A 26,485-nucleotide genomic window follows, 5' to 3' on the forward strand; every position below is an offset into this window, starting at 1 on the left:
TGGTATTTATGGAGAGAAACATAGTCATTCAGAAACAAGAATCTTGATCGAGCAACTTAAGATACATTTTGTAACTCTATCACACATGGTCTTTCCCTGGTAGTGAATCACTACAATGTTACATTGTTTATTAACTTTGCAATATTAAATGTATTGAAGACACCATCTGTATTGTAACCTTGTCTCGGTTGTCCTTAAAATGGACCAAAAATACACCTTTAAAAGTTGTTGTTAGTTATATTGACTTAATGATTTTGTGTTGCTCTTTAGCAAGAGTGTGTATTTAGAGACAATTTAAACAGTTGAAAGTGGATCGTTTTTGGGATAGTTGGGAGTGTAAGTGGGCTGTGTACTTCAAGAGTTGCTGTCAGTGGAGTATTTATTCGCTATAAAGTAATCCCAGACTGCATTCCTCGAATCAAATGGTTTATTGTGTGGTTGGAAACGGGTCCCAGTGGGCAGACGATGGTATAAAAACAGTATATGAATCTATAAAGTACAGAGTTCCAGGGAACATTATAAAACTGGGACCAACAGAATGGAAATGATGGACTAGGTTTAGAATAATCATCTAAATGGATTAACTTTACCTCAAAGTTTCATTTTATTTTCTTGGATAGAGACCTGAAGTAGTAAAGAAGTTCTTTACCATTTTCATCCCACGAGCTTACTGAAGAAATAAGGGAAACCGAGATATAGTACTTGAAAACAATATCTTAGAACGGATTTTCAAATGGAGTACATGCTGTTTCTTGTCTTGCTGACAACTGTGTCCTCCATTGCCTTAAACAGGGAGGAAATCATGGAAGCCATGGTAAGAATATACTGTATAGTAAATGACCAATAAGAACTGCTGCAATTAGTTATTTACTAAACAGCCTGGTTTGTGCTTTCGCCAACTCCTTTCTGTATTTGTTTTCATACCAAACATGTACGTACTAATACTGTTAATGATTTGTCTGCCACATCTTAGGTCTATTTAAGGAACTATGGCTACCTACACATTCCACTGGACCGTAGTAAGAGCCAAATGTATCTGACTGAAGAAATCACAGAGGCACTGAGGTAACCACCAAACATCACACTTTTGTTTTCTGCTTTAGGCTGCCCCTCAGCTAGCTTCCTCCTACCCTATACTTATTGTATGACTACATATGTCTCATTAACATTTATCTTACCCATTATAACTTTAGAACCTTCCAGAAGGCAACTAACTTGGCCATCTCAGGAACGTTCAATGAGGCCACATTAGAAATGATGAAACGACCTCGGTGTGGTGTTGAGGACTCCTTCAATGACAAAACCCTCAAATATCGAGTCATGGGTGGGTAATTTTATTTATTCTCCGACTTCATTGTTATATTATCTTGACTTGATGAGGCAAACATGGCCACACAATCAACTACGAGTAAAAACAAAGCCTTAATTTAAATGTTAAGGCTATACAACTATTTTCAACTAGTATATTTTACAAATGACTATTTCCATAGGTTCTACTTGGCGAAAGAAAATTCTGACCTACCGCATCTATAACTACACCCCAGACTTGGGCCTGGCAAAAACACGTGCTGCCCTCAAGGCTGCGTTTAGGTACTGGAGAGAGGTGTCAACCCTGAGTTTCCAGGAGGTGCTGTTTCCAGGAAGAGCAGACATCAAGATCTCGTTTCATAAGAAGGATAGATCTTGTCCGGTGCCCTTCGATGGACCAGGTGAGAGTCAGAGTACAGCATAGTCACACTGCAGTTTGAATGTGTGAAAGAAGGCTTTTCAGATCTCAATCTGATGTCGATTATCTACAGTACTAGTCAAAGGTTTGGACACACCTACTCATTCAAGAGTTTTTCTTTATTTTTACTATTTTCTACATAGAATAATAGTGAAGACATCAAAACTATGAAATAACACATAGAATCATGTACTAACCAAATTGTAAAAAAAATATATATATATATTATATTTGAGATTCTTCAGATTAGCCACCCTTTTCCTTGATGACAGCTTTGCACGCTCTTGGCATTCTCTCAACCAGCTTCATGAGGTAGTCACCTGGAATGCATTTAAATTAACAGGTGTGCCTTGTTAAAAGTTCATTTGTGGAATTTCTTTCCTCAATGCGTGTGAGCCAATCAGTTGTGTTGTGACAAGGTAGGGGGGTATACAGAAGATGGCCATATTTGGGAAAATGCATTATTATGGAAAGAACAGCTCAAATAAGCAAAGGGAAACAACAGTCCATCATTACTTTAAGACATGAAGTTCAGTCAATCAGGAAAATGTCAAGAACTTTGAAAGTTTCTTCAAGTGCAGTTGCAAAAACCATTAAGCGCTATGATGAAACTGTCTCTCATGAGGACCGTCACAGGAAAGGAAGACCCAGAGTTACCTCTGCTGCAGAGGATAGGTTCATTAGAGTTACCAGCCTCAGAAATTGCAGCCCAAATAAATGCTTAACAGAGTTCAAGTAACAGACATCTCAACATCGACTGTTCAGAGGAGACTGCGTCAATCAGGCTTTCATGGTTGAATTGCTGCAAAGAAACCAGTACTAAAGGACACCAATAATAAGAAGAGACTTGCTTGGCCCAAGAAACACGAGCAATTGACAATAGACCAGTGGAAATCTGTCCTTTGGTCTGATGAGTCCAAATTTGAGATTTTTGGTTCCAACTGCTGTGTCTTTGTGAGACACAGAGTAGGTGAACGTATGATCTCCATATGCGTGGTTCTGACCGTGAAGCATGGAGGAAAAGGTGTGATGGTGTGGGGGTGCATTGCTGGTGAACACTGTCCGTGATTTATTTAGAATTCAAGGCACACTTAACCAGCATGGCTTCCACAGCATTCTGCAGCGATATGCCATCCCATATGGTTTGCGCCTAGTGGGAATATCATTTGTTTTTCAACAGGACAATGACCCAACACACCTCCAGGCTGTGTAAGGGCTATTTGACCAAGAAGGAGAGTTTAATTTTTTAAAATTTATTTCACCTTTATTTAACCAGGTAGGCTAGTTGAGAACAAGTTCTCATTTGCAACTGCGACCTGGCCAAGATAAAGCATAGCAGTGTGAGCAGACAACACAGTTACACATGGAATAAACAATTAACAAGTCAATAACACAGTAGAAAACAAAGGGGGGAGTCTATATACAATGTGTAAAAGGCATGAGGAGGTAGGCGAATAATTACAATTTTGCAGATTAACACTGGAGTGATAAATGATCAGATGGTCATGTACAGGTAGAGATATTGGTGTGCAAAAGAGCAGAAAAGTAAATAAATAAAAACAGTATGGGGATGAGGTAGGTGAAAATGGGTGGGCTATTTACCTATAGACTATGTACAGCAGCAGCGATCGGTTAGCTGCTCAGATAGCTGATGTTTGAAGTTGGTGAGGGAGATAAAAGTCTCCAACTTCAGCGATTTTGCAATTCGTTCCAGTCACAGGCAGCAGAGTACTGGAACGAAAGGCGGCCAAATGAGGTGTTGGCTTTAGGGATGATCAGTGAGATACACCTGCTGGAGCGCGTGCTACGGATGGGTGTTGCCATCGTGACCAGTGAACTGAGATAAGGCGGAGCTTTACCTAGCATGGACTTGTAGATGACCTGGAGCCAGTGGGTCTGGCGACGAATATGTAACGAGGGCCAGCCGACTAGAGCATACAAGTCGCAGTGGTGGGTGGTATAAGGTGCTTTAGTGACAAAACGGATGGCACTGTGATAGACTGCATCCAGTTTGCTGAGTAGAGTGTTGGAAGCCATTTTGTAGATGACATCGCCGAAGTCGAGGATCGGTAGGATAGTCAGTTTTACTAGGGTAAGCTTGGCGGCGTGAGTGAAGGAGGCTTTGTTGCGGAATAGAAAGCCGACTCTTGATTTGATTTTCGATTGGAGATGTTTGATATGAGTCTGGAAGGAGAGTTTGCAGTCTAGCCAGACACCTAGGTACTTATAGATGTCCACATATTCAAGGTCGGAACCATCCAGGGTGGTGATGCTAGTCGGGCATGCGGGTGCAGGCAGCGATCGGTTGAAAAGCATGCATTTGGTTTTACTAGCGTTTAAGAGCAGTTGGAGGCCACGGAAGGAATGTTGTATGGCATTGAAGCTTGTTTGGAGGTTAGATAGCACAGTGTCCAATGACGGGCCGAAAGTATATAGAATGGTGTCGTCTGCGTAGAGGTGGATCAGGGAATCGCCCGCAGCAAGAGCAACATCATTGATATATACAGAGAAAAGAGTCGGCCCGAGAATTGAACCCTGTGGCACCCCCATAGAGACTGCCAGAGGACCGGACAGCATGCCCTCCGATTTGACACACTGAACTCTGTCTGCAAAGTAATTGGTGAACCAGGCAAGGCAGTCATCCGAAAAACCGAGGCTACTGAGTCTGCCGATAAGAATATGGTGATTGACAGAGTCGAAAGCCTTGGCAAGGTCAATGAAGACGGCTGCACAGTACTGTCTTTTATCGATGGCGGTTATGATATCGTTTAGTACCTTGAGTGTGGCTGAGGTGCACCCGTGACCGGCTCGGAAACCAGATTGCACAGCGGAGAAGGTACGGTGGGATTCGAGATGGTCAGTGACCTGTTTGTTGACTTGGCTTTCGAAGACCTTAGATAGGCAGGGCAGGATGGATATAGGTCTGTAACAGTTTGGGTCCAGGGTGTCTCCCCCTTTGAAGAGGGGGATGACTGCGGCAGCTTTCAATCCTTGGGGATCTCAGACGATATGAAAGAGAGGTTGAACAGGCTGGTAATAGGGGTTGCGACAATGGCGGCGGATAGTTTCAGAAATAGGGGTCCAGATTGTCAAGCCCAGCTGATTTGTACGGGTCCAGGTTTTGCAGCTCTTTCAGAACATCTGCTATCTGGATTTGGGTAAAGGAGAACCTGGAGAGGCTTGGGCGAGGAGCTGCGGGGGCGGAGCTGTTGGCCGAGGTTGGAGTAGCCAGGCGGAAGGCATGGCCAGCCGTTGAGAAATGCTTATTGAAGTTTTCGATAATCATGGATTTATCGGTGGTGACCGTGTTACCTAGCCTCAGTGCAGTGGGCAGCTGGGAGGAGGTGCTCTTGTTCTCCATGGACTTCACAGTGTCCCAGAACTTTTTGGAGTTGGAGCTACAGGATGCAAACTTCTGCCTGAAGAAGCTGGCCTTAGCTTTCCTGACTGACTGCGTGTATTGGTTCCAGACTTCCCTGAACAGTTGCATATCACGGGGACTATTCGATGCTATTGCAGTCCGCCACAGGATGTTTTTGTGCTGGTCGAGGGCAGTCAGGTCTGGGGTGAACCAAGGACTGTATCTGTTCTTAGTTCTGCATTTTTTGAACGGAGCATGCTTATCTAAAATGGTGAGGAAGTTACTTTTAAAGAATGACCAGGCATCCTCAACTGACGGGATGAGGTCAATGTCCTTCCAGGATACCCGGGCCAGGTCGATTAGAAAGGCCTGCTCACAGAAGTGTTTTAGGGAGCGTTTGACAGTGATGAGGGGTGGTCGTTTGACTGCGGCTCCGTAGCGGATACAGGCAATGAGGCAGGATCGCTGAGATCCTGGTTGAAGACAGCGGAGGTGTATTTGGAGGGCCAGTTGGTCAGGATGACGTCTATGAGGGTGCCCTTGTTTACAGAGTTAGGGTTGTACCTGGTGGGTTCCTTGATGATTTGTGTGAGATTGAGGGCATCTAGCTTAGATTGTAGGACTGGCGGGGTGTTAAGCATATCCCAGTTTAGGTCACCTAACAGAACAAACTCTGAGGCTAGATGGGGGGGCGATCAATTCACAAATGGTGTCCAGGGCACAGCTGGGAGCTGAGGGGGGTCAGTAGCAGGCGGCAACAGTGAGAGACTTATTTCTGGAGAGAGTAATTTTCAAAATTAGTAGTTCGAACTGTTTGGGTATGGACCTGGAAAGTATGACATTACTTTACAGGCTATCTCTGCAGTAGACTGCAACTCCTCCCCCTTTGGCAGTTCTATCTTGACGGAAGATGTTATAGTTGGGTATGGAAATCTCTGAATTTTTGGTGGCCTTCCTGAGCCAGGATTCAGACACAGCAAGGACATCAGGGTTAGCAGAGTGTGCTAAAGCAGTGAGTAAAACAAACTTAGGGAGGAGGCTTCTGATGTTGACATGCATGAAACCAAGGCTTTTTCGATCACAGAAGTCAACAAATGAGGGTGCCTGGGGACATGCAGGGCCTGGGTTTACCTCCACATCACCCGCGGAACAGAGAAGGAGTAGTATGAGGGTGCGGCTAAAGGCTATCAAAACTGGTCGCCTAGAGCGTTGGGGACAGAGAATAAGAGGAGCAGGTTTCTGGGCATGGTAGAATATATTCAGGGCATAATGCGCAGACAGGGGTATGGTGGGGTGCGGGTACAGCGGAGGTAAGCCCAGGCACTGGGTGATGATGAGAGAGGTTGTATCTCTGGACATGCTGGTTGTAATGGGTGAGGTCACCGCATGTGTGGGAGGTGGGACAAAGGAGTTATCAGGGGTATGAAGAGTAGAACTAGGGGCTCCATTGTGAACTAGAACAATGATAACTAACCTGAGCAACAGTATACAAGGCATATTGACATTTGAGAGAGACATACAGCGAGGCATACAGTAATCACAGGTGTTGAATTGGGAAAGCTAGCTAAAACAGTAGGTGAGACAACAGCTAATCAGCTAGCACAACAACAGCAGGTAAAATGGCGTTGACTAGGCAACGGGGCCGACAGATAAAACATAAACAAGCAGAATGGAGTACCGTGATTAATGGACAGTCCAGAGTGCATCAGCTATGTAGCCAAGAGATCAGTGTCCAGGGGGCAGCGGTGGATGGGGCAGGGAAGCTGGACTGGCGAGTGTTATCCAGGTTGAAAAAAGTTAACAATGACTAAATAGCTTGTAGCTAGTTAGCTGGTTAGCTTCTGGAGGTTCTTGACTGTGTTCTAAAAATTAAAAATAATAGCGATTCCGTATCACATTGGGTGAGGCAGGTTTCCGGAAAGGTATAAACAGATTAAAAATCAAGAAGAGATAGAAAGTAAATATGGGTCCGGTGAGTGTTTGGGACGCGGCGATTCAGACAGTTAGCAGGCCTGTGCTAACAAGCTAACAGTTCGTAGGCCCGGGCTAAACAAGGTAGCAGTTAGCGGACCGGGGCTAGACAAGCTAGCAGTTAGCAGGCTGAATTTAGCAAGCAGGGAGATAGCGAGGGCTAGAGAGTTAGCCTTTGGGGGACGTCGCGATGGGGTGAGTCTGTTTATTCCTCTTCATGCGGTGACATCGATAGACCGGTTGTGGGTCCGGATATTGTAGCCGGTGGTAGCACAGGTGCGCTGGCCGGGCTAGCTTCACGCTAGTGGGTGGAAACGCTAGCCAGGAGTAATCATCCGGGGTTGCGGTTTAGCTAGATAGCTAGTTGTGAAGATCCAGCGGAAAAATGTTCCGCGGTGGGAATCCGGGGATGAAAAATAAATAGGTCCGTTATGCTCTGGTTAGAGTCGCGTTGTTCGAACTGGCGAGAGCTTTCCAAGCTAAAGGTTAGCTTAGCTGATGACCGGTTAGCTGAAGACCGCTAGCAATGTTTTGCTGACTGATAGCTGGTAGTTAGCTTCAGTTGAGGGGTTCCGGTTCCGAAGTAAATTTAAATACTTTAGGAAAAATAGCTACATTGGGTGAGGCGGGTTGCAGGAGAGTATTTGGAAGCTTAGGTTTAGCAAAAATGTTTTAAAAGATATGCGAAGAAAAATATGTAAAAAACGAAAAAGAAACGATATATACAAGGGACACGACGCGACAGGACGACTTACTGCTACGCCATCTTGGTGGTTTAAGAGTGATGGAGTGCTGCATCAGATAACCTGGCCTCCAAAATCACCCGACCTCAACCCAATTGAGATGGTTTGGGATGAGTTGGACTGCAGAGTGAAGGAAAAGCAGCCAAGAAGAGCTCAGCATATGTGGGAACTCCTCCAAGACTGTTAGAAAAGCACTCCAGGTGAAACTGGTTGAGAGAATGCCAAGAGTGTTCAAAGCTGTCATCAAGGCAAAGGGTGGCTATTTTGAAGAATCTCCTAAAATGTATTTAGATGTAACACTTTTTTGTTTACTACACGATTCCATATGTGTTATTTAATAGTTTTGATGTCTTCACTATTATTCTACAATGTAGAAAATAAAAAATAAATTTAAAAATAAAGAAAAACCCATGAATGAGTAGGTGTGTCCAAACCTTTTACTGGTTCTGTATATGCCTCTGAATGTGATAATCTCAGCAAAAAAAAGAAACGTCTTCACACTGTCAACTGCGTTTATTTTCCGCAAACTTAACATGTGTAAATATTTGTATGAACATAACAACATTCAACAACTAAGACGTAAACTGAACAGATTCCATAGACATGTGACTAACAGAAATGGAATAATGTGTCCCTGAACAAAGGGGGGGTCAAAAGTAACAGTCAGTATCTGGTGTGGCCACCAGCTGCATAAAGTACTGCAGTGCATCTCCTCCTCACAGACTGCACCAGATTTGCCAGTTCTTGCTGTGAGATGTTACCCCACTCTTCCACCAAGGCACCTGCAAGTTCCCGAACATTTCTTTGGGGGAATGGCCCCAGCCCTCACCCTCCGATCCAACAGGTCCCAGACATGCTCAATGGGATTGAGATCCGGGCTCTTCGCTGGCCATGGCAGAACACTGATATTCCTGTCTTGCAGGAAATCACGCACAGAACGAGCAGTATGGCTGGTTGCATTGTCATGCTGGAGGGTCATGTCAGGATGAGTCTGCAGGAAGGGTACCACATGAGGGAGGAGGATGTCTTCCTCCGGTGACACATCGCCCCAGACCATGACGGACCCTCCACCTCCAAATCGATCCCGCTCCAGAGTACAGGCCTCGGTGTAACGATCATTCCTTCGACGATAAATGCAAATCCGACCATCACCCCTGGTGAGACAAAACCGCGACTTGTCAGTGAAGAGCACTTTTTGCCAGTCCAGCGACGGTGGATTAGTGCCCATAGGTGACGTTGTTGCCGGTGATGTCTGGTGAGGACCTGCCTTACAACAGGTCTACAAGCCCTGAGTCCAGCCTCTCTCAGCCTATTGTGGACTGTCTGAACACTGATGGAGGGATTGTGCGTTCCTGGTGTAACTCGGGGTGTTGTTGTTGCCATCCTGTACCTGTCTCGCAGGTGTTTATGTTCGGATGTACCGATCCTGTGCAGGTGTGTTGTTACACGTGGTCTGCCACTGCGAGGACGATCAGCTGTCCGTCCTGTCTCCCTGTAGCGCTGTCTTAGGCGTCTCACAGTACGGACATTGCAATTTATTGCCCTGGCCACATCTGCAGTCCTCATGCCTCCTTGCAGCATACCTAAGGCACGTTCATGCAGATGAGCAGGGACCCTGGGCATCTTTCTATTGGTGTTTTTCAGAGTCTGTAGACAGGCCTCTTTAGTGTCCTAAGTTTTCATAACTGTGACCTTAATTTCCTACCGTCTGTAAGCTGTTAGTGTCTTAACGACTGTTCCACAGGTGCATTTTCATTAATTGTTTATGGTTAATTGAACAAGCATGGGAAAAGTGTTTAAACCCTTTACAATGAAGATTTGTGAAGTTATTTAGATTTTTATGAATTATCTTTGAAAGACAGGGTCCTGAAAAAGGGATGTTTTTTGTTTGTTGTTGCTGAGTTTATACACTGCTCAAAAAAATAAAGGGAACACTTAAACAACACAATGTAACTCCAAGTCAATCACACTTCTGTGAAATCAAACTGTCCACTTAGGAAGCAACACTGATTGACAATACATTTCACATGCTGTTGTGCAAATGGAATAGACAACAGGTAGAAATTATAGGCACTTAGCAAGACACCCCCAATAAAGGAGTGGTTCTGCAGGTGGCGACCACAGACCACTTCTCAGTTCCTATGCTTCCTGGCTGATGTTTTGGTCACTTTTGAATGCTGGCGGTGCTTTCAGTCTAGTGGTAGCATGTAGGCAGGTCATACAGGCACGTGGAGGCCCCACACACTACTGAGCCTCATTTTGACTTGTTTTAAGGACATTACATCAAAGTTGGATCAGCCTGTAGTGTGGTTTTCCACTTTAATTTTGAGTGTGACTCCAAATCCAGACCTCCATGGGTTGATAAATTTGATTTCCATTGATAATTTTGGTGTTATTTTGTTGTCAGCACATTCAACTATGTAAAGAAAAAACTATTTAATAAGAATATTTCATTCATTCAGATCTAGGATGTGTTATTTTAGTGTTCCCTTTATTTTTTTGAGCAGTGTATGTTTACCTTTCTGAAAACATCCTCTGTCATTAGGGGGAGTGCTTGCCCACGCAGATAACCCTGAATCGGGCATTGTGCATTTTGACGAAGATGAGCAGTGGACAGAGGGGACGACCTCTGGCCATAACCTGAGGATTGTAGCAGCCCATGAGATTGGTCACGCCCTTGGCCTGGGTCACTCTCAGAACTACAAGGCTCTGATGGGACCTGTCTACTCTGGTTACCGTGCCAACTTCAAACTACATCCTGATGACATTCATGGAATCCAAGCTCTGTATGGTGGGGGATGGATCATCATTTATTTTATTGAGTTAAGACAGACAGAGTATGTGTCATAGAATTACTTCATAGTCAGACTTTGATTTCCTGTGGATGTTGTATGTAGAGGATAAAGACAGATTCAAAAAGGTATGTCCCGTAGAGAGTAGTGCTTGTAATGCCAGGGTTGGGGGTTTGATTCCCATTGGGGACCAGTACAAAAATGTTTGCACTCACTAATGTAAGTTGCTCTAGATAAGAGTGTCTGCTAAACGACAAAAATGTTATGTGTTTGAAATATTTGTCTTTTCTGTTCTCCTTTAGGGAAGCCAGGCAATCGTCCAACACTATCCAGAAAGCCAAATGATTCGTCCCAAGAGGCAGGTTCACCACATCTTTGCAAGAGTGTCATAGATGCAATTATGTTAGGTAGGTATTGTAAAGATTTAGTCCCAATTTTTGCCGTACAAAAAACGATGTAAACTCTATATGAAACTGCAAATTATCAAAGCGCTATCATTCAGATATACAGTATCTACAAGTGTTTGTCTAATATTTATCGACCACCCAGGTCCTTTTCGCAAGACATATGTCTTCAGCGGTCAGTATGTTTGGACAGTGTCTGACACTACTGGCTACAACACACCCATCCTGATCTCTGTGCTGTGGAAGGATCTGCCAGGGAGCCTCAACGCAGCTGTGTACTCTCAGAGGACCAACAAGTCCTACTTCCTGAAAGGTAAACCTTTCACCCTGCATCACTCCCATATCAGTTTGTGCTGTCTTGCCAACTTCGTTGTCATTATTTACCAAACCTACCATAGGAGTCGGCAAGACATCACACACAGATCATGGACCAGTTTTCATGTGTCACTGTCATATTATTGATTCAGGAGACAAAGTGTGGAGGTATACCAGATTCAAACTTGACGTTGGCTTTCCGAAACACTTGGCCAGCATTCCATCTAATGTCGATTCAGCCTTGTACTTCAACCGGAACAACAAAGTGATCTTCTTCAAGGTAAGGAACAAACAAACAATGGTTTTGGCTAATGTGTGAACATGTAACATACGCTCGAGTCTAGACCGTTTCAGAATGAGTGGGACGACCAAATAATAGTTACACTTCATTCTATCCCAAAGGGTTCTCAGTATTGGCAGTGGGATGAAGCTGGGGCAACGGACTCCAGGACGTATCCCAAACCGATATCACATCTCTTCTCTGGGGTACCCTACAACCTGGATGCAGCCTTCACATGGACAAACGGCCATATATACATTTTCAAAGGGAACCAGTACTGGCGCATCAACAACAACCAAGTTGTGGATAAGGGCTACCCTCTCAGAACGAGTGAAAAATGGATGCAATGTGATTAATAGGCCTTTAGAGGTCAGTGGTGTTTTATTTCAAACTCACCTTTATTCACCAAGTACATTTACACACACCTATAATCATTTGCCTTAGTGAGAAGGTGCTGCCAGTGATAGACAATATACAAACAGAATACAGACACTAGTCCACATAGACATCATACAGAATATACAATATCAGAACAGTAAACAGAAAACTCTGGTGCATAGGCTGATTACAGTGGAGATGTATCATTTACAGAGGGGATATATCTATATAAGCAGAGTGAGGGATGCTGCCGTGGCAAATGTATACAGTGTTGTACATAGTGCAGATTAGTATTTGAGGTCATTGGCGACAAGGTGTAGTAATCGTTCCAATGCAAAGTCACTTAACCCCTATGAGCCCGATGGCCGGTTGATGAGGGCCACAGCATGGAGGAAGAAGCTGTTGAGACCGGACAATGCGCTGCAGTTTGACCTGGCCCTTTCCTCTCCATTTCTAATGTAAGACGTCAGCCTCCAGAACCAAATTTTCACTCCAACACTATACGGTATGAAAGTCCCGCCTACTTCCTGGATCATGTCCCACCGCATTTGAATGGCCTTCAAGATTACATCGTCAAATTCATGAAAATGCCATTGTTGAAGATACAGTTGAAGTCGGAAGTTTACATACACCTTAGCCAAATAGATTTAAACTCAGTTTTTCACAATTCCTGACCTTGAATCCTAGTAAAAATCCCCTGTCTTAGGTCAGTTAGGATCACCACTTTTATTTTAAGAATGTGAAATGTCAGAATAATAGTAGAGAGAATGATTTATTTCAGCTTTTATTTCTTTCATCACATTCCCAGTGGGTCAGAAGTTTGAATTTTGGCCCATTCCTCCTGACAGAGCTGGTGTAATCAAGTCAGGTTTGTAGACCTTGCTCGCACACCCTTTGTAAGTTCTGCCCACACATTTTCTATAGGATGAGGTCAGGGCTTTGTGATGGCCACTCCAATACCTTGACTTTGTTGTTCTTTGTTGTTCCACAACTTTGGAAGTATGCTTGGGGTTATTGTCCTTTTGGAAGACCCATTTGTAACCAAGCTTTAACTTCCTGACTGATGTCTTGAGATGTTGCTTCTATATATCCACATCATTTTCCCACCTCATGATGCCATCTATTTTGTGAAGTGCACCAATCCCACCTGCAGCAAAGCACCCCTACAATATGATGCTGCCACCCCCGTGCTTCACAGTTGGGATGATGTTCTTCAGCTTGCAAGGCTCCCCCTTCTTCCTCCAAACATAACGATGGCCATTATAGCCAAACAGTTCTATTTCTGTTCCATCAGACCAGAGGACATTTCTCCAAAAAGTATCATCTTTGTACCCATGTGCAGTTGCAAACCGTAGTCTGGCTTTTTTATGGCGGTTTTGGAGCAGTGGCTTCTTCCTTGCTGAGCGGCCTTTCAGGTTATGTCGATATAGGACTAGTTTTACTGTGGATATAGATACCTGTCTTCTCCAGCATCTTTCACAAGGTCCTTTGCTGTTGTTCTGGGATTGATTTGCACTTTTCTCACCAAAGTACGTTCATCTCTAGGAGACAGAACGCATCTCCTTCCTGAGCGGTATGACTGCTGTGTGGTCCCATGGTGTTTATACTTGTGTACTATTGTTTGTACAGATGAACGTGGTACCTTCAGGCGTTCTGAAATTGCTCCCAAGAATGACACAGACTTGTGGAGGTCTAGAAAAACAATTCTGAGGTCTCATGATGTCAAGCAAAGAGGCACTGAGTTTGAAGGTTGGCTTTGAAATACATCCACAAGTAAACCTCCAATTGACTCAAATGATGTTAATTAGCCTATCAGAAGCTTCTAAGACCATGACATAATTTTCTGGAATTTTCCAAGCTGTTTAAAGGCACAGTCAACTTATTGTATGTAAACTTCTGACCCACTGGAATTGTGATCATTTAATTATAAGTTAAATAATCTTGTCTGTAAACAACTGTTGGAAAAATTACTTAAAACTATAGTTTGTTAACAATTCATTTGTGGGGTGGTTGAAAAACTTGTTTTAATGACTCCAACCTAAGTGTATGTAAACTTCCGACTTCAACTGTATGTACAATTATATTCATGGCTTAATTTACCTCTAGAAGTAAATTCATCCACGAATACGAGTATAATTTGACATTTATTTGAATTTACCGTCTTCATAAATTTTATGATATAATCTTTAAGGCCATTCAAAAACAGTGTGACACGATCCAGGAAGTAGGCAGAAGTTTCATACCGTATAGCCTAGCCAATGTATCACCTAACCCGCTAAGGTGAAATATAGTAACATTTAAGGATTTTATTTATTTTGATAACACAAGTTACAAAAATGTTTTATGTGTGTGTAAAGTATGTAAATCCCTAAATGTATAATTCCCCCCTTGTAAACTGCATAAAACTAACAATGGATGTCTTCACAAAAATGTATATTAGCAAACTGACTAAAATAAAGCAATTTGATTTATTGGAAGAAGGATCAATGTGTTAAATTACGATTGACTGTCTGATACCTTAAGACTGTCAATAATAAACAAAACAACAGATTGATTTAGTATTTTGAATTTTGTCTCAAGAATAATTCTGTCGTCTCAAAAAACAGTCTATGAATGGTCTGCTGGAGAGAGGTATAGGGCACCTAAGTGGAACTGGGAGGGGATGCCTAGTATTTGGTGGTCATCCCTCAGACCCTATAAACTAGGGAGGAGGCAGTCAGGGGCACCATGGAGCCTGTCTCAAAGTCAATCATGGAGTGGTTGACTGTGCTGTTGCTGTTGGTAGAGGAGCCTGTACCCATCTGGCGGTCACGAATGCTTTGGATGTAACTCTGGAAGGCAAAGTGGTAAGGAAAGAATGACATTGATTCTCTAGGTCTAGGATGATAGAAAATAATTGACACTGGTGACACACAATGATGTATATTAGCTAAGTGCATAAACATTTTGAAATAAGTGTTTTAATCAAGCTCATTCATGCCCATTAGTAGTGAAGAAACTCACTGGGGCCAGGACGTCCCCAGCATAGCGCTTTAGGATTGGAGGCTTGCGATGGCGGTAAGTGCCCTGCTGGGGTCGTCTCTGGCCATCTCTTCGTCTGATTCGCATCAGTTGGACCTGTCTTTGTCGGCCACTGACAGGTACTTGGGGATGTTCAATGTAAATTAGCATAGGACAGAAAAAGAGTGAATTATGTTGTAGTCAGTTTTCATGTTAAGTGTAACCTAAGTATCAAATGAAGTAGTGATGACCGAGGAAGAAAGCATTCCATATTTTTTATGAAACTGCCACTCACCTTCTGTGTGGGACACTCCTTTGGCAGTGAGCATCCATTGCACCAGCACCCCCATCAGACTGAATAGAGGACATACACCTGTTATAACCCAGCTGTACCAGCAGAGGGAACGAGGAGGAACCTGTGACAGGATGTCGTACGCATGGCCAGCCAGCAGCGACGTCTCTACGAAGAAGTCCACACACGCCATCACCACAGCGGCACCGACTGCAGCCGTGGAGAGCACAGTGAATAGTTTCTGCCACTGCAGTGTGAGAATGGCACAAAAGGTGCTTGTGGCCAGGAGGGCACCGAGAGGCGCCCATAGGGGGGTAAGGCTGTAAAACTGTCCGACAACCAGCAGGTTGGCAAGGGTGAGCAGACTCCCCAGATGTAGGCCAGTAATGATGAACCCCACAGTCTGTACCAGCATAGTCACCAGGCCACAGAGCACAGCCACTCCCAGGAGGATGCCTGCTTTGGTCTCTGTAGTCAATTGGGTGTCCAGCACAGGCTCCTTATGGTACAACATGCAGACTAGTGCAGACCCAAACATGAAGCCGGACAGAAACATGACCATCTTAAAGCAGCGGTATCCTAAAGAAAGAGAGACAAGTGGAGGGATGGTAAGTAAGAAAAGATGGAGAAGGAAGCAAAGTGTACTTAAAGGGCGACTCCACCACTTTTTAACCTAATTGTCATTATCTCCAGCACAATACCATTGTCTACATGTGTGAAAACAACGGATTTCAAAAAAGAAAAATGTAAAAAAGTGCTACACTATGACATCATCAAAAGCTAAAACATTTAGAAAACAGTGATTTTCAAACTCTGAGATTTGTGGTGATGTGGAGCAAGAAAATACCCTCCCTCTGGCTAGAAACTTGTTGCAGGTTTTGAAAATCACAGTTTTTTAAAACGTTTAATGTCACAAAGAAGCATTTTTTTTAGGACCTTTTTGTCTTTTTAACCACAGATCATAGAAACGAGGCATTTCACATATGTACACACGGGTATGGTGCTGGAGATGAAGAATATGAGGTTAAAAAGTGGCGGAATTGTCCTTTAAGTGTACTAGGTTTGACTGAGTTAGGATTTATTCCTAAAAAGTCATTTGAAGACGAGATTTTGTCTTTGGTAAACTGTACAGTTTGCAGACTATTTGAGAGATATAGTTAACTTCACATGAGGCATAGTCTGCTTAAGACAATCTAAACGTGTCTATTATCAGACAACATTCACAGCAAGTGCATCTGTTGGGTTTAATGGATTTGGACCAGGCTAGGAGGCTACCTGAATTATCCCAGGTGGCTGTTCTCCAACTCTCTCGCAGCGGAATGCAGCAGAACCAGGTGGCCCATCTGCCTATTTCTCCTAGCCTTCCCTGGAAGTTATCCACTTTATACCCCGGGCTGGCCCAGCCCAGACACCTGGCCCTGCTGTGTTTACTGTAAGGTTACAGTATAGGTAGGGTATATCATCAATAGACTCAAAGTGAGCTGATGAAATAGTTTCACTTAGTATGATGGGGTTAAATGTCAACTGAAAGGTTCTGGCCTTTCTAGGGAGTTTTTCCTAGCCACCATGCTCCTACACCTGCATTGCTTGCTGTTTGGGGTTTTAGGCTGGGTTTCTGTACAGCACTTTGAGATATCAGCTGATGTAAGAAGGGCTTTATAAATAAATTGGATTTGATTTGGACTGGGAATTAAATAATGATGCATCTACAGTGGAGCATTGGATTGTTTTGTGTTAATGCTGTAGTTAAATTGCAGATATGCCTATCATATCTTTAATGTGTATGTCTTGAGAGTACACATGTGCAAGTTCCAACTGTCCTCTATTACAGGCCAGGGACTTACCAAAAAAGCAGTAGATGAGGCCGAACAGAAAGCATACTGAGCAGACGATGGATGGGATGAGGTCATACTTCCTAGTGAACCCCAACTCACACGCATCCTCTTCAGCCACGCCATAGAGGATATATTGATCCTCTTCAACCTGCCTCTGCACTGCCCCATCAGTGACCAAGAGTGAGCTGGGGTTTGCCATCTTGGAGCAGTCGTTTAACAGGTTAGGATAAAGACTGTGCTTTTGTTTAGCAATTTAGGCCATCTGTGTAACTGTGTTGTTTTCCTGTCTTAATCTCACATGAGAGCATATTTCAACAGTCAACACCAAGCCAGGATATTGTCAGTATTCCATTGGGACAGGACTTTGCTTCATTCATTAAATTAAAGAATTTGATGAATGCTTCATTTTGGTAGAATGTAAGAGCTGAGGAAACAGGGAGTTCCTATGAGAAGTGTGTGAATCAGACCCTTTCCTGTACTGCACCTGCAACAAGAGGAGAGGAGAGTCAAATACATCCAGAGAAAATGATTTAATAGGCAGATTCTAAATGATCAAACTGGACATTACTCTATGTAACTAGTCTCCACATATACATCTAAGGTGTTGTCTAAATAATCTGCATAGAGACGGTAATCTCTGTACTACACAAACCTCTCCCCAGGAACCAGAAAAGGAAACTGAGATCCTCTCTGGGTCATGCATCTTTTTCTTGACCCTTTGTTAAAATGCAGGATGCAGCTGAGGAAACGAGGGGTGGATTGATGCCGACTGAGTCATTGAGCCTCTTTGTTTCGAACATATGTTATAAGCGCTCCAATCACAAAACAATGCTAAGCAAACAAACAACCCAACAGTAGGACATATCGTTCCAACACCTTAAAAAGGAATTGTGGGGGAAACTATGTAACACAATTTAGAATAATCTGGAAAAAGTTGAAAAAAAGCTATATCCTCAGCATTCAAACCACATCCACCTTGGTGACCACATTCTTAACTCTTCACCCAAGGAGAAATTGTGTTGCCTTAGTCTGACTAGCAACAGAGTATGCTCTACGTTGAATGACCTTATAAGCTTTCCAGGCAGATCCCCAGATAATTGAATTAGAGGCCGATTAGCAGAGTCTAGCTAGACTCATGTCCTGCTACCTGCTACCTGTCTGTAAGTCACAAAGAAAACACTATCACTTTCTATGGCACCAATCAAGGGACCTTTGCTATTATAATATAACTTCATGTCAGGATGATAAACGCTTCATTTTTGATAATGAATTAAAACTGAGCCATCTGCCAAAAAGAGACTTCCTGTGAAAATATATATTTATACAGTCAGACACATAAGCACCTCATTATCAGTTATCAACAAAGTAGTCATATTCAACAGGCATTACATGAGTGGTAAACCAAATTCCACTTATTTGATCATTAATAGATAGGATCACATATTTGGATCTGACATTAGCAGACATATGCAGACCAGAGAGTATTTGAGGTCATGAGTTTACAAATACTGTTCTCATGAATCGTTTTAAAATAAGTCATTTTACCTGACATGCGGCATATCCAGAATTACAAACTGCGATGAGAAGAAATAGGACTGCTACTCATTTGACCCTTGGAGGAGTTACATTAGTTTGTTCTGTCTATGCTGCGTTGAGGACAACCTACTCGTGCGTGCGTCCCTCTCAAATGTGGCCACTGGTCCTCTGACAGCGTCAGACATCAGTGCAAGAGAGAGACCATCTGTGCCAAGCTTGTTCTATAGATCAGAGGTGAGGCAATATTGTTGTTGTCCACATGATGTCTCTCCAGTCATACAAATTTTCAATTTACAACAGAGGAAAGATTGGTTAAATCCATTGCCAGACAGGTTCCATCATGAGTCAGGCATGATGGAACATGTCAGGGATGGAATATGGAAGTTTAAGTTCTGGAAAAAGTGAGTGTTCCGGGAAAGAGGTGATATTCTGGATGCTATGAGTAAACAGCTCACCCATACTACAGAATAATGAAATGCACTCATGTAGTCTTGTATCTCAGTGTATATGCAAATGTTAAATAAATGGTTTGTCAGAACAGAAAAATTCCCTCACAATAAATGAAATGGTGCTTCATGATGACGTTATCAACCACTGATGTTTATTTTTTAAGATTGTGCAGATACACATTTTATTTATACGACTGACAGATTAGTTATGAAACTCACAGAATGTACAGAGGTATATTTACAGACACACAGTTTGCAGTAGCCACTGGATTGAGATTGGAGAAGGATGAGAAAGCATGCCTCAGTCTATACCCAATTTGCCATTTACACATATACCCAGCAAAAGATCACAGTCAAAATGTCACAGTAACACTGCATGGGCACGAACACTATTAAGCCAAATTTCATGTGAAAAAGAGCAGATTGAAAATGACAATGGGTTTACTCATACTGCCAGAGCACTGAGCTGCAATGATGTTGAAATCAGCAGTAAAATAGAGCTGTCATGCAGCATTGAGCGGCAAATAAAGATGCTGTACTAAATGTCCATCAGTCATGTACTGAGTATGTGTGTTGCTGTGTTTGAAATAAATCAATGGAGACAATTGTCCCACATCTCAAACAAGATAGGATAGAAGTAAAAAAAATATATATAAATGTATTTTTATAAAATGTCCCCAAAATGTTGCATGATGAATCATGTTGCCGTTTTTATTTCAGAGAGTAATTTATGCAATATTTTTGATGCACTGTTCACTGAACCATTATTCTTGGTGACCGGATTGAATAAACAGAGCTGGCGAGATTGAATAAATAACATACTACATAAAACACCTGACAAAGGGAGATGTACGTTCTAGGTTTGTAACAGAATAAGCATATACTAGAGCCAACCTTTCCCAATTGATAGTTAGAAAAGTTATGATTCTAGACACATCTTTAAAAGACGGCCTCTTGATGCTCCTTAAAGAGAACTGTGAAGGCTATCATGAAATGTATAAGACTCATCTATTTCCCCCAAAAGGAATGCACAGCATAAGGATATTGGGTTTAAAAGACAACCAAGGGAAGTCTCCTCAGAGGGTTGATACCATCACTGTGGAGATTAATCTGACTGAATAACTCTAACCTGCTGGCAAAGTGGGAATCACTGACTGTCCTTGTTGCACCACCTATATTTCACTACTCATCATAAATCACATGTAGTGAAACCCAATCATGGAGTTATATGAGGCTTATGCGGTATATAGAAAGCTGTCGTGACGTGACTATCATTAATCTTGATGACTGTTATTTATTTGATCAACTAACTATGTTTAATTGTTACTTATGATTAAATGAATCATATGACAATTAACTCATTAGTATTTTGGGGCACCACGGAATAAGTTGTTTAACAAGTTACCATCTCCCAAATGAAACTCGAAGATACATCAATAAATGATACATCAATAACAGTCACTTATTAATAATCATTACCTCATCAGTCTCATTCTGAACCCCAGCCTTTCTGAATATTCAGTACAACACAAATTGATTTAATCATTTATTTACCAACTAACTAAATAATAACACCAAATATATATGCAAACACAGAATAATAATAACACAGAATACACATACACACCAGAACAGAGAGGCACGTTTTGCTCTTGATTGTAATCAGAGGTCTGATATAAATACTATGCATGTGTCACGCCCGGGCCAGGGTGTGACATGGGGATTTATGTGGTTTGTTTTGTCTGGGGTTGTTTGTAGTTATGGGATTGTGGTTAGAGTAGTACTCTAGGTAAGTCTATGGTTGCCTAGAGTGGTTCTCAATCAGAGGCAGGTGTTTAACGTTGTCTCTGATTGGGAACCATATTTAGGCAGCCATATTCTTTAGGTCTCTTGTGGGTGATTGTTCCGGTCTCTGTGTTTGTTGCACAAGATAGGGCTGTTTTTTTTTCTTCTTTTTTCACATTTCTTGTTTTGTAGATTGTTCATTGTTCATCTTTATTAAAGATGTTTACAAGTAACCACGCTGCGTTTTGGTCCGCCCCTCTTTCCCCAGAAGAATACCGTTACAGAATCACCCACCAACCAAGGACCAAGCGGCGTGGTAAACAGAGGCAGCAGCAACAGGTGCAGCAGGAGCAACAGCAGCAGCAGCAAAAGCAGCAGCAGGAGGAGCTAGCACGGCAGAGCGGCTGGAAGCCCGAGAGGCAGCCCCAAAAATTTCTTGGGGGGGGCACAGGGAGAGTGTGGCAGAGTCAGGAGTCAGACCTGAGCCAACTCCCCCTGTTTACCGTAAGGAGCCATGGATGGAATTGGAGCTGTCGGCGAAGCTGAGTGCTGAGTCTGAGAGTGTTGAGGATGTATTGGACAGAATAGAGAGAAGGCTGTTGGTTTGGCATAGTATGCACCTCAGGGCGAATGCCTTGTGTGTCCCCAGCCCGGTACCACCAGTGCTGGCACCCCGCACCAGGCTGTCTCTCCGTCCCATCAACACAGGTGCTCCCTCCTGTCCGGCGCTACCGGAGTTTCCGCCCCTCAGTCCAGAGGCGCCAGAGCCCCTCAGTCCAGAGGCGCCAGAGCCCCTCAGTCCAGAGGCGCCAGAGCCCCTCAGTCCAGAGGCGCCAGAGCCCCTCAGTCCAGAGGCGCCAGAGCCCCTCAGTCCAGAGGCGCCAGAGCCCCTCAGTCCAGAGGCGCCAGAGCTCCTCAGTCCAGCGCTGCCGGAGCCTTCCTCTCCAGCGTTGCCGGAGCTTCCCGTCTGCCCAGCGCCGTCTGAGCTATCAGCGCCGCCTGAGCCACCCGTCTGCCCAGCGCCGCCTGAGCCACCTGTCTGCCCAGTGCCGCAAGTCTGCCAGGAGCCGCCAGTCTGCCAGGAGCCGCCAGTGCCACCAGTCAGCCAGGAATCGCCAGTCAGCCAGGAGCCGCCAGTCAGCCAGGAGCCGCCAGTGCCGCCAGTCAGCCAGGAGCCGCCAGTGCCGCCGGGAACCGCCAGTGCCGCCAGTCAGCCAGGAGCCGCCAGTCAGCCAGGAGCCGCCAGTCAGCCAGGAGCCGCCAGGATCAGTCAGCCAGATCCGCCAGTCTCCCAGGATCCGTCAGATCCGCCAGTCTGCCAGGATCCGTCAGATCCGCCAGTCTGCCAGGATCCGCCATTCAGCCAGGATCTGCCAGGACTGCCAGTCAGCCAGGATCTGCCAGTCAGCCAGGATCTGCCAGAGCCGTAAGTCAGCCAGGATCCGCCAGTCTGCCAGAAACTGTCGGAACCGCCAGTCAGGCAGGATCTGTCGGAACCACCAGTCAGCCAGGATCTGCCAGAGCCACCAGCCAGCCAGGATCTGCCAGATCCATCAACCTGCCTGAGCTTCCCCTCAGTCCTGAGCTTCCTCTCAGTCCTGAGCTTCCCCTCAGTCCTGAGCTTCCCCTCAGTCCTGAGCTTCCCCTCAGTCCTGAGCTTCCCCTCAGTCCTGAGCTTCCCCTCAGTCCTGAGCTTCCTCAGTTGTGAGGCACCCCTCAGTCCAGGTGGGCCCTTTGTTGGGGTTAGTAGGCCTGGGTCGGCGGCGAGGGTCGCCAATCAAGGGACGCGAAGGAGGTGGACAGAGACTATGTTGGAATGGGGTCCACGTCCAGCGCCAGAGCCGCCACCGTGGACAGACACCCACCCAGACCCTCCCCTATGGATTTAGGTGGCGGCCGGGAGTCCGCTCCTTTGGGGGGGCGTACTGTCACGCCCTGGCCTTAGTATTCAGTGTTTTCGTTAGTATTTTGGTGAGGCCAGGGTGTGACATGGGGATTTATGTGGTTTGTTTTGTCTGGGGTTGTTTGTAGTTATGGGATTGTGGTTAGAGTAGTACTCTAGGTAAGTCTATGGTTGCCTAGAGTGGTTCTCAATCAGAGGCAGGTGTTTATCATTGTCTCTGATTGGGAACCATATTTAGGCAGCCATATTCTTTAGGTCTGTTGTGGGTGATTGTTCCTGTCTCTGTGTTTGTTGCACCAGATAGGGCTGTTTCGTTTTTTTTTAACATTTCTTGTTCATTGTTCATCTTTATTAAAGATGTTTACAAGTAACCATGCTGCGTTTTGGTCCGCCTCTCTTTCCCCAGAAGAAAACCGTTACAGCATGCCAGACTCTCTTGGCTAAGAGTTGAGAGACAGACTGCATCACTTCTTATTTTTATAAGATACATTAATATGTTGGAAGTCCCAAATTGTTTACATAGTCAACTTACACACAGCTCTGGCACACACACTTATCCCACCAGACATGCCACCAGGGGTCTTTTCAACGTCCCCAAATCCAGAACAAATTCAAGAAATCGTACAGTATTATATAGAGCCCTTATTGCGTGGAACTTCCTTCCGTCTCATATTGCTCAAATAAACAGCAAACCTGGTTTAACAAAAACAGATAAAGCAACACCTCACGGCACAACACCTATCCCCTATTTGACCTAGATAGTTTGTGTGTATGTATTGATATGTAGGCTATGTGTGCCTTTACATTTTGTTTATGTAGTTCTGTCCTTGAGCCCTTGTCTTGATGTTCTGTATTATGTCATTTTGTGTTAAATTTCATGTTTGGTGTGGACCCCAGCAAGAGTAGCTGCTGATTTTGCAACAGCTAATGGGAATCCTAATAAAATACCAAATGCCAAATACATGAGATAAAAGAACCCCAGTGGATTGACAATATATGATGGCTGGTTATACATATGGAGAGGGAGGGGTAGGTAAAGAGAGGGAGAGACAAAGAGGGAACACTTGGATACATTCAGAACCTACGCTCAAAGGAATAGTAATACTTTGCACATGAACCTCCACTCATTCGGATAAGAAATGGAATGTATATATTTATGCGTAGATGTCTTTCTCTGTCATTTCTCTGTTGAAACCAATCGATCCGTCTATGGGGAGTGGCTCGATGTAAGGCTCTGGTTGTCCACCAGAGGTCACAATGTACTTCTTATTTGTAGAGCTTCTCTGGTAGTGAAGTGTTTGTTTGAACAAGTACTTCAGATGCACCAACGGTTGTCTGAGATGGGAAGTCTTGCTTCCCCCCTCGTGTCTTTAGTCAAATTCTAGGACCACTTTTACATGCACAGCTCCAGACTGTGAATGTTCTGGTCTAGTCTTTATCTTTTTCACTCGTGTTGAGTGTTTCAGAGTTTCTAACCATTTAAATTTGTAGCCACCGCTCCACACTTCCTGATCTTTAACCATTCGTAAAGTCCGGCTCACACCATCTGTCTGCATGGTCTCAATGGTTGATTATTCAGGGTTCAGCTCCCGACCACTTTACACGCCAGTAGTAACACGGCAATGTACTGGTCTCACCATTTCAGCCATGTAGCCACCGCTCCATGCTATCTGGTCTGGTAGTTTCAACCATTCATAATGTCACCGGCTGTCTACTTGGTTTAATGTAAATTTAGTTAGCGAGTCCTTTTATCCTCGGGTAAAAAGGGTGTGTTCCATCACGTTGTCTGTGCTCACTTGGGCGTGGTTACTGACTGGGCACAAGTTTATATGAAAAACAATTATCTAACTTAGAAAGCTAAAATTACATTGCTATCTTCACAAAAGTATTCTCATATTTAATCATATATTTTATACCACATTTAGATGTAAACTTGATACATAGAATGCGTACACTTTCAGAGTTACAGTTACTTTGTTATACCATCCTTAATGACATCACAAAATAATAAACGATATGACATGATTATTCTTGATGATCCCCACGGATCCCCACGGACCATTCTTAACATTCCTATCTCACGAATATTGTTCCAAAGTTCATTCTCTTGGAGAAAAGGGTTTTGGCGGCAATAGTCTCTCTGTAACAAAAGGAGATTTATTTCCCAATACTGCAGTGAAAGAAAGAGTCATCTGTTGCAAACTATTTATGACCGGGTGTTAAGAGTCATAAAACTGTCCCAACTCTTCCCCCTTTCCTCTTCTGTGAGGGGGGGTCTAGCTATCTGTCAGCCATTTGCAAAGCTGATCTGGCACCTTTGATCCTCACCAAAGAGAGAGAGTCATGACAAAACTATGGTTTTGAGATTATGCTGATGCCACAATCTATCTGCTGACGAGGTAGTTGTTGTATTGTATTAGGATCCCCATTAGCTGTTGCAAAAGCAGCAGCTACTCTTCCTGGAGTCCACACAAAACATGAAACATGACATAATACAGAACATCAATAGACAAGAACAGCTCAAAGACAGAACTACACTTAAGTATCAAAAGTAAAAGTAAAGTATAAACCATTTCAAATTCCTTATATTAAGCAAACCAGACTGCACAATTTAGATTTTATTTTTTAATGGGCGGATAGCTAGGGGCACACTCCAACACTCAGACATAATTTGCAAAGGAAGCATTTGTGTTTAGTGAGTCCGCCAGATCAGAGGCAGTAGGGATGACCAGGGATGTTGATGTGTGAATTGGACCATTTTCCTGTCAAAATGTAATGAGTACTTTTGTGTGTCAGGGAATATGTATTTTCTTTAGGAATGTAGTGAAGTAAAAGTTGGCAAAATTAGAAATAGTAAAGTAAAGTACAGACACCCCCAAAAACTACTTAAGTAAAACTTTAAAGTATTTTTTACTTAACACCACTGATTTTGATATTTGTCCCTACTTGCTATTTCTGCCCTCTATCCATGTCAAATATGATCACATCACATGCAGCAAAATGTTTCTGAACACTTCTAAATTAATGTGGATGTTACCATGATTACCGATAATCATGAAGGAATTGCCCAATAATGATGAGTGAGAAAGTTACAGATGCACAAAGATCATGCTGGCAGGGTAGCTTAGTGGTAAGAGTGTTGGACTAGTAATTGGAAGGTTGCAAGTTCAAACCCCTGAGCTGACAAGGTACAAATCTGTCATTCTGACCCTGAACAGGCAGTTAACCCACTGTTCATAGGCTGTCATTGAAAATAAGAATTTGTTCTTAACTGACTTGCCTAGTAAAATAAATAAAAATGCTCCCAAAACATGCAATGCTTGGGAGGTATGTTATTTATGCCTCTAACTTTCTTACTCATCATTATTCACAATTCATTCATGATTATCTGTATTCATGGTAGCATCCACATTCATCAAGAATTGTTCAGAAACATATTATATTCTTATTTACTATAAAAGTTACTCCAAAATGACACTACATTATTTACCATTCATTTCTATTGTGCAAAACACAACCAAAACAAAGTGCAAATGCATCCAAGCATGTAGAGTCCCAAGCTCGATGTAGTCATTGTGTGCTAGGAATATGGGACCAAATACTATATTTTGGACTTCTTTAAAACACATATAAGTGAATTTGTCCAAATACTTATGACACCTTCAAATGGGGCACTAGATACATAAAGTGTTTTCATTTCTAAATGGTAAAAAAG

General features: G+C 43.5%; 2 protein-coding genes across 2 annotated transcripts; one reads left to right on the forward strand and one right to left on the reverse strand.

Moving 5' to 3' along the window:
- The first annotated feature begins 106 nt into the window (after window positions 1-106).
- LOC112221856 (matrix metalloproteinase-19) lies at window positions 107-12,686 on the forward strand. Its single transcript, XM_024384248.2, has 9 exons — window positions 107-814; window positions 974-1,065; window positions 1,194-1,324; window positions 1,491-1,709; window positions 10,347-10,592; window positions 10,896-11,000; window positions 11,143-11,310; window positions 11,465-11,592; window positions 11,715-12,686. The coding sequence occupies exons 1-9, from the start codon at window positions 734-736 to the stop codon at window positions 11,946-11,948; spliced, it is 1,404 nt and encodes a 467-aa protein (XP_024240016.1). The 5' UTR covers window positions 107-733; the 3' UTR covers window positions 11,949-12,686.
- A 1,575-nt stretch (window positions 12,687-14,261) lies between these two features.
- LOC112221859 (transmembrane protein 198) lies at window positions 14,262-18,782 on the reverse strand. Its single transcript, XM_024384250.1, has 5 exons — window positions 18,643-18,782; window positions 17,107-17,581; window positions 15,266-15,841; window positions 14,974-15,113; window positions 14,262-14,801 (listed from the first exon to the last, which is right to left on the reverse strand). The coding sequence occupies exons 2-5, from the start codon at window positions 17,294-17,296 to the stop codon at window positions 14,658-14,660; spliced, it is 1,050 nt and encodes a 349-aa protein (XP_024240018.1). The 5' UTR covers window positions 17,297-17,581; window positions 18,643-18,782; the 3' UTR covers window positions 14,262-14,657.
- Window positions 18,783-26,485: the final 7,703 nt, after the last annotated feature.

This window comes from Oncorhynchus tshawytscha, linkage group LG22 (genome assembly GCF_018296145.1).
Source record: "Oncorhynchus tshawytscha isolate Ot180627B linkage group LG22, Otsh_v2.0, whole genome shotgun sequence".
NCBI lineage: Eukaryota > Metazoa > Chordata > Actinopteri > Salmoniformes > Salmonidae > Oncorhynchus > Oncorhynchus tshawytscha.

Bases quoted from the DNA above. Each gene is read 5' to 3' on its own strand.
- LOC112221856 (XM_024384248.2), top strand. From the start codon at position 734: ATGGAGTACATGCTGTTTCTTGTCTTGCTGACAACTGTGTCCTCCATT. The intron at 1,066-1,193 runs GTAACCACCAAA...TTATAACTTTAG, and splicing joins GAAATCACAGAGGCACTGAG to AACCTTCCAGAAGGCAACTA. The intron at 11,593-11,714 runs GTAAGGAACAAA...TCTATCCCAAAG, and splicing joins ACAAAGTGATCTTCTTCAAG to GGTTCTCAGTATTGGCAGTG.
- LOC112221859 (XM_024384250.1), bottom strand. From the start codon at position 17,296: ATGGCAAACCCCAGCTCACTCTTGGTCACTGATGGGGCAGTGCAGAGG. The intron at 15,114-15,265 runs GTGAGTGGCAGT...AACATCCCCAAG, and splicing joins AGGAGTGTCCCACACAGAAG to TACCTGTCAGTGGCCGACAA. The intron at 14,802-14,973 runs GTGAGTTTCTTC...TTTGCCTTCCAG, and splicing joins CTGGGGACGTCCTGGCCCCA to AGTTACATCCAAAGCATTCG.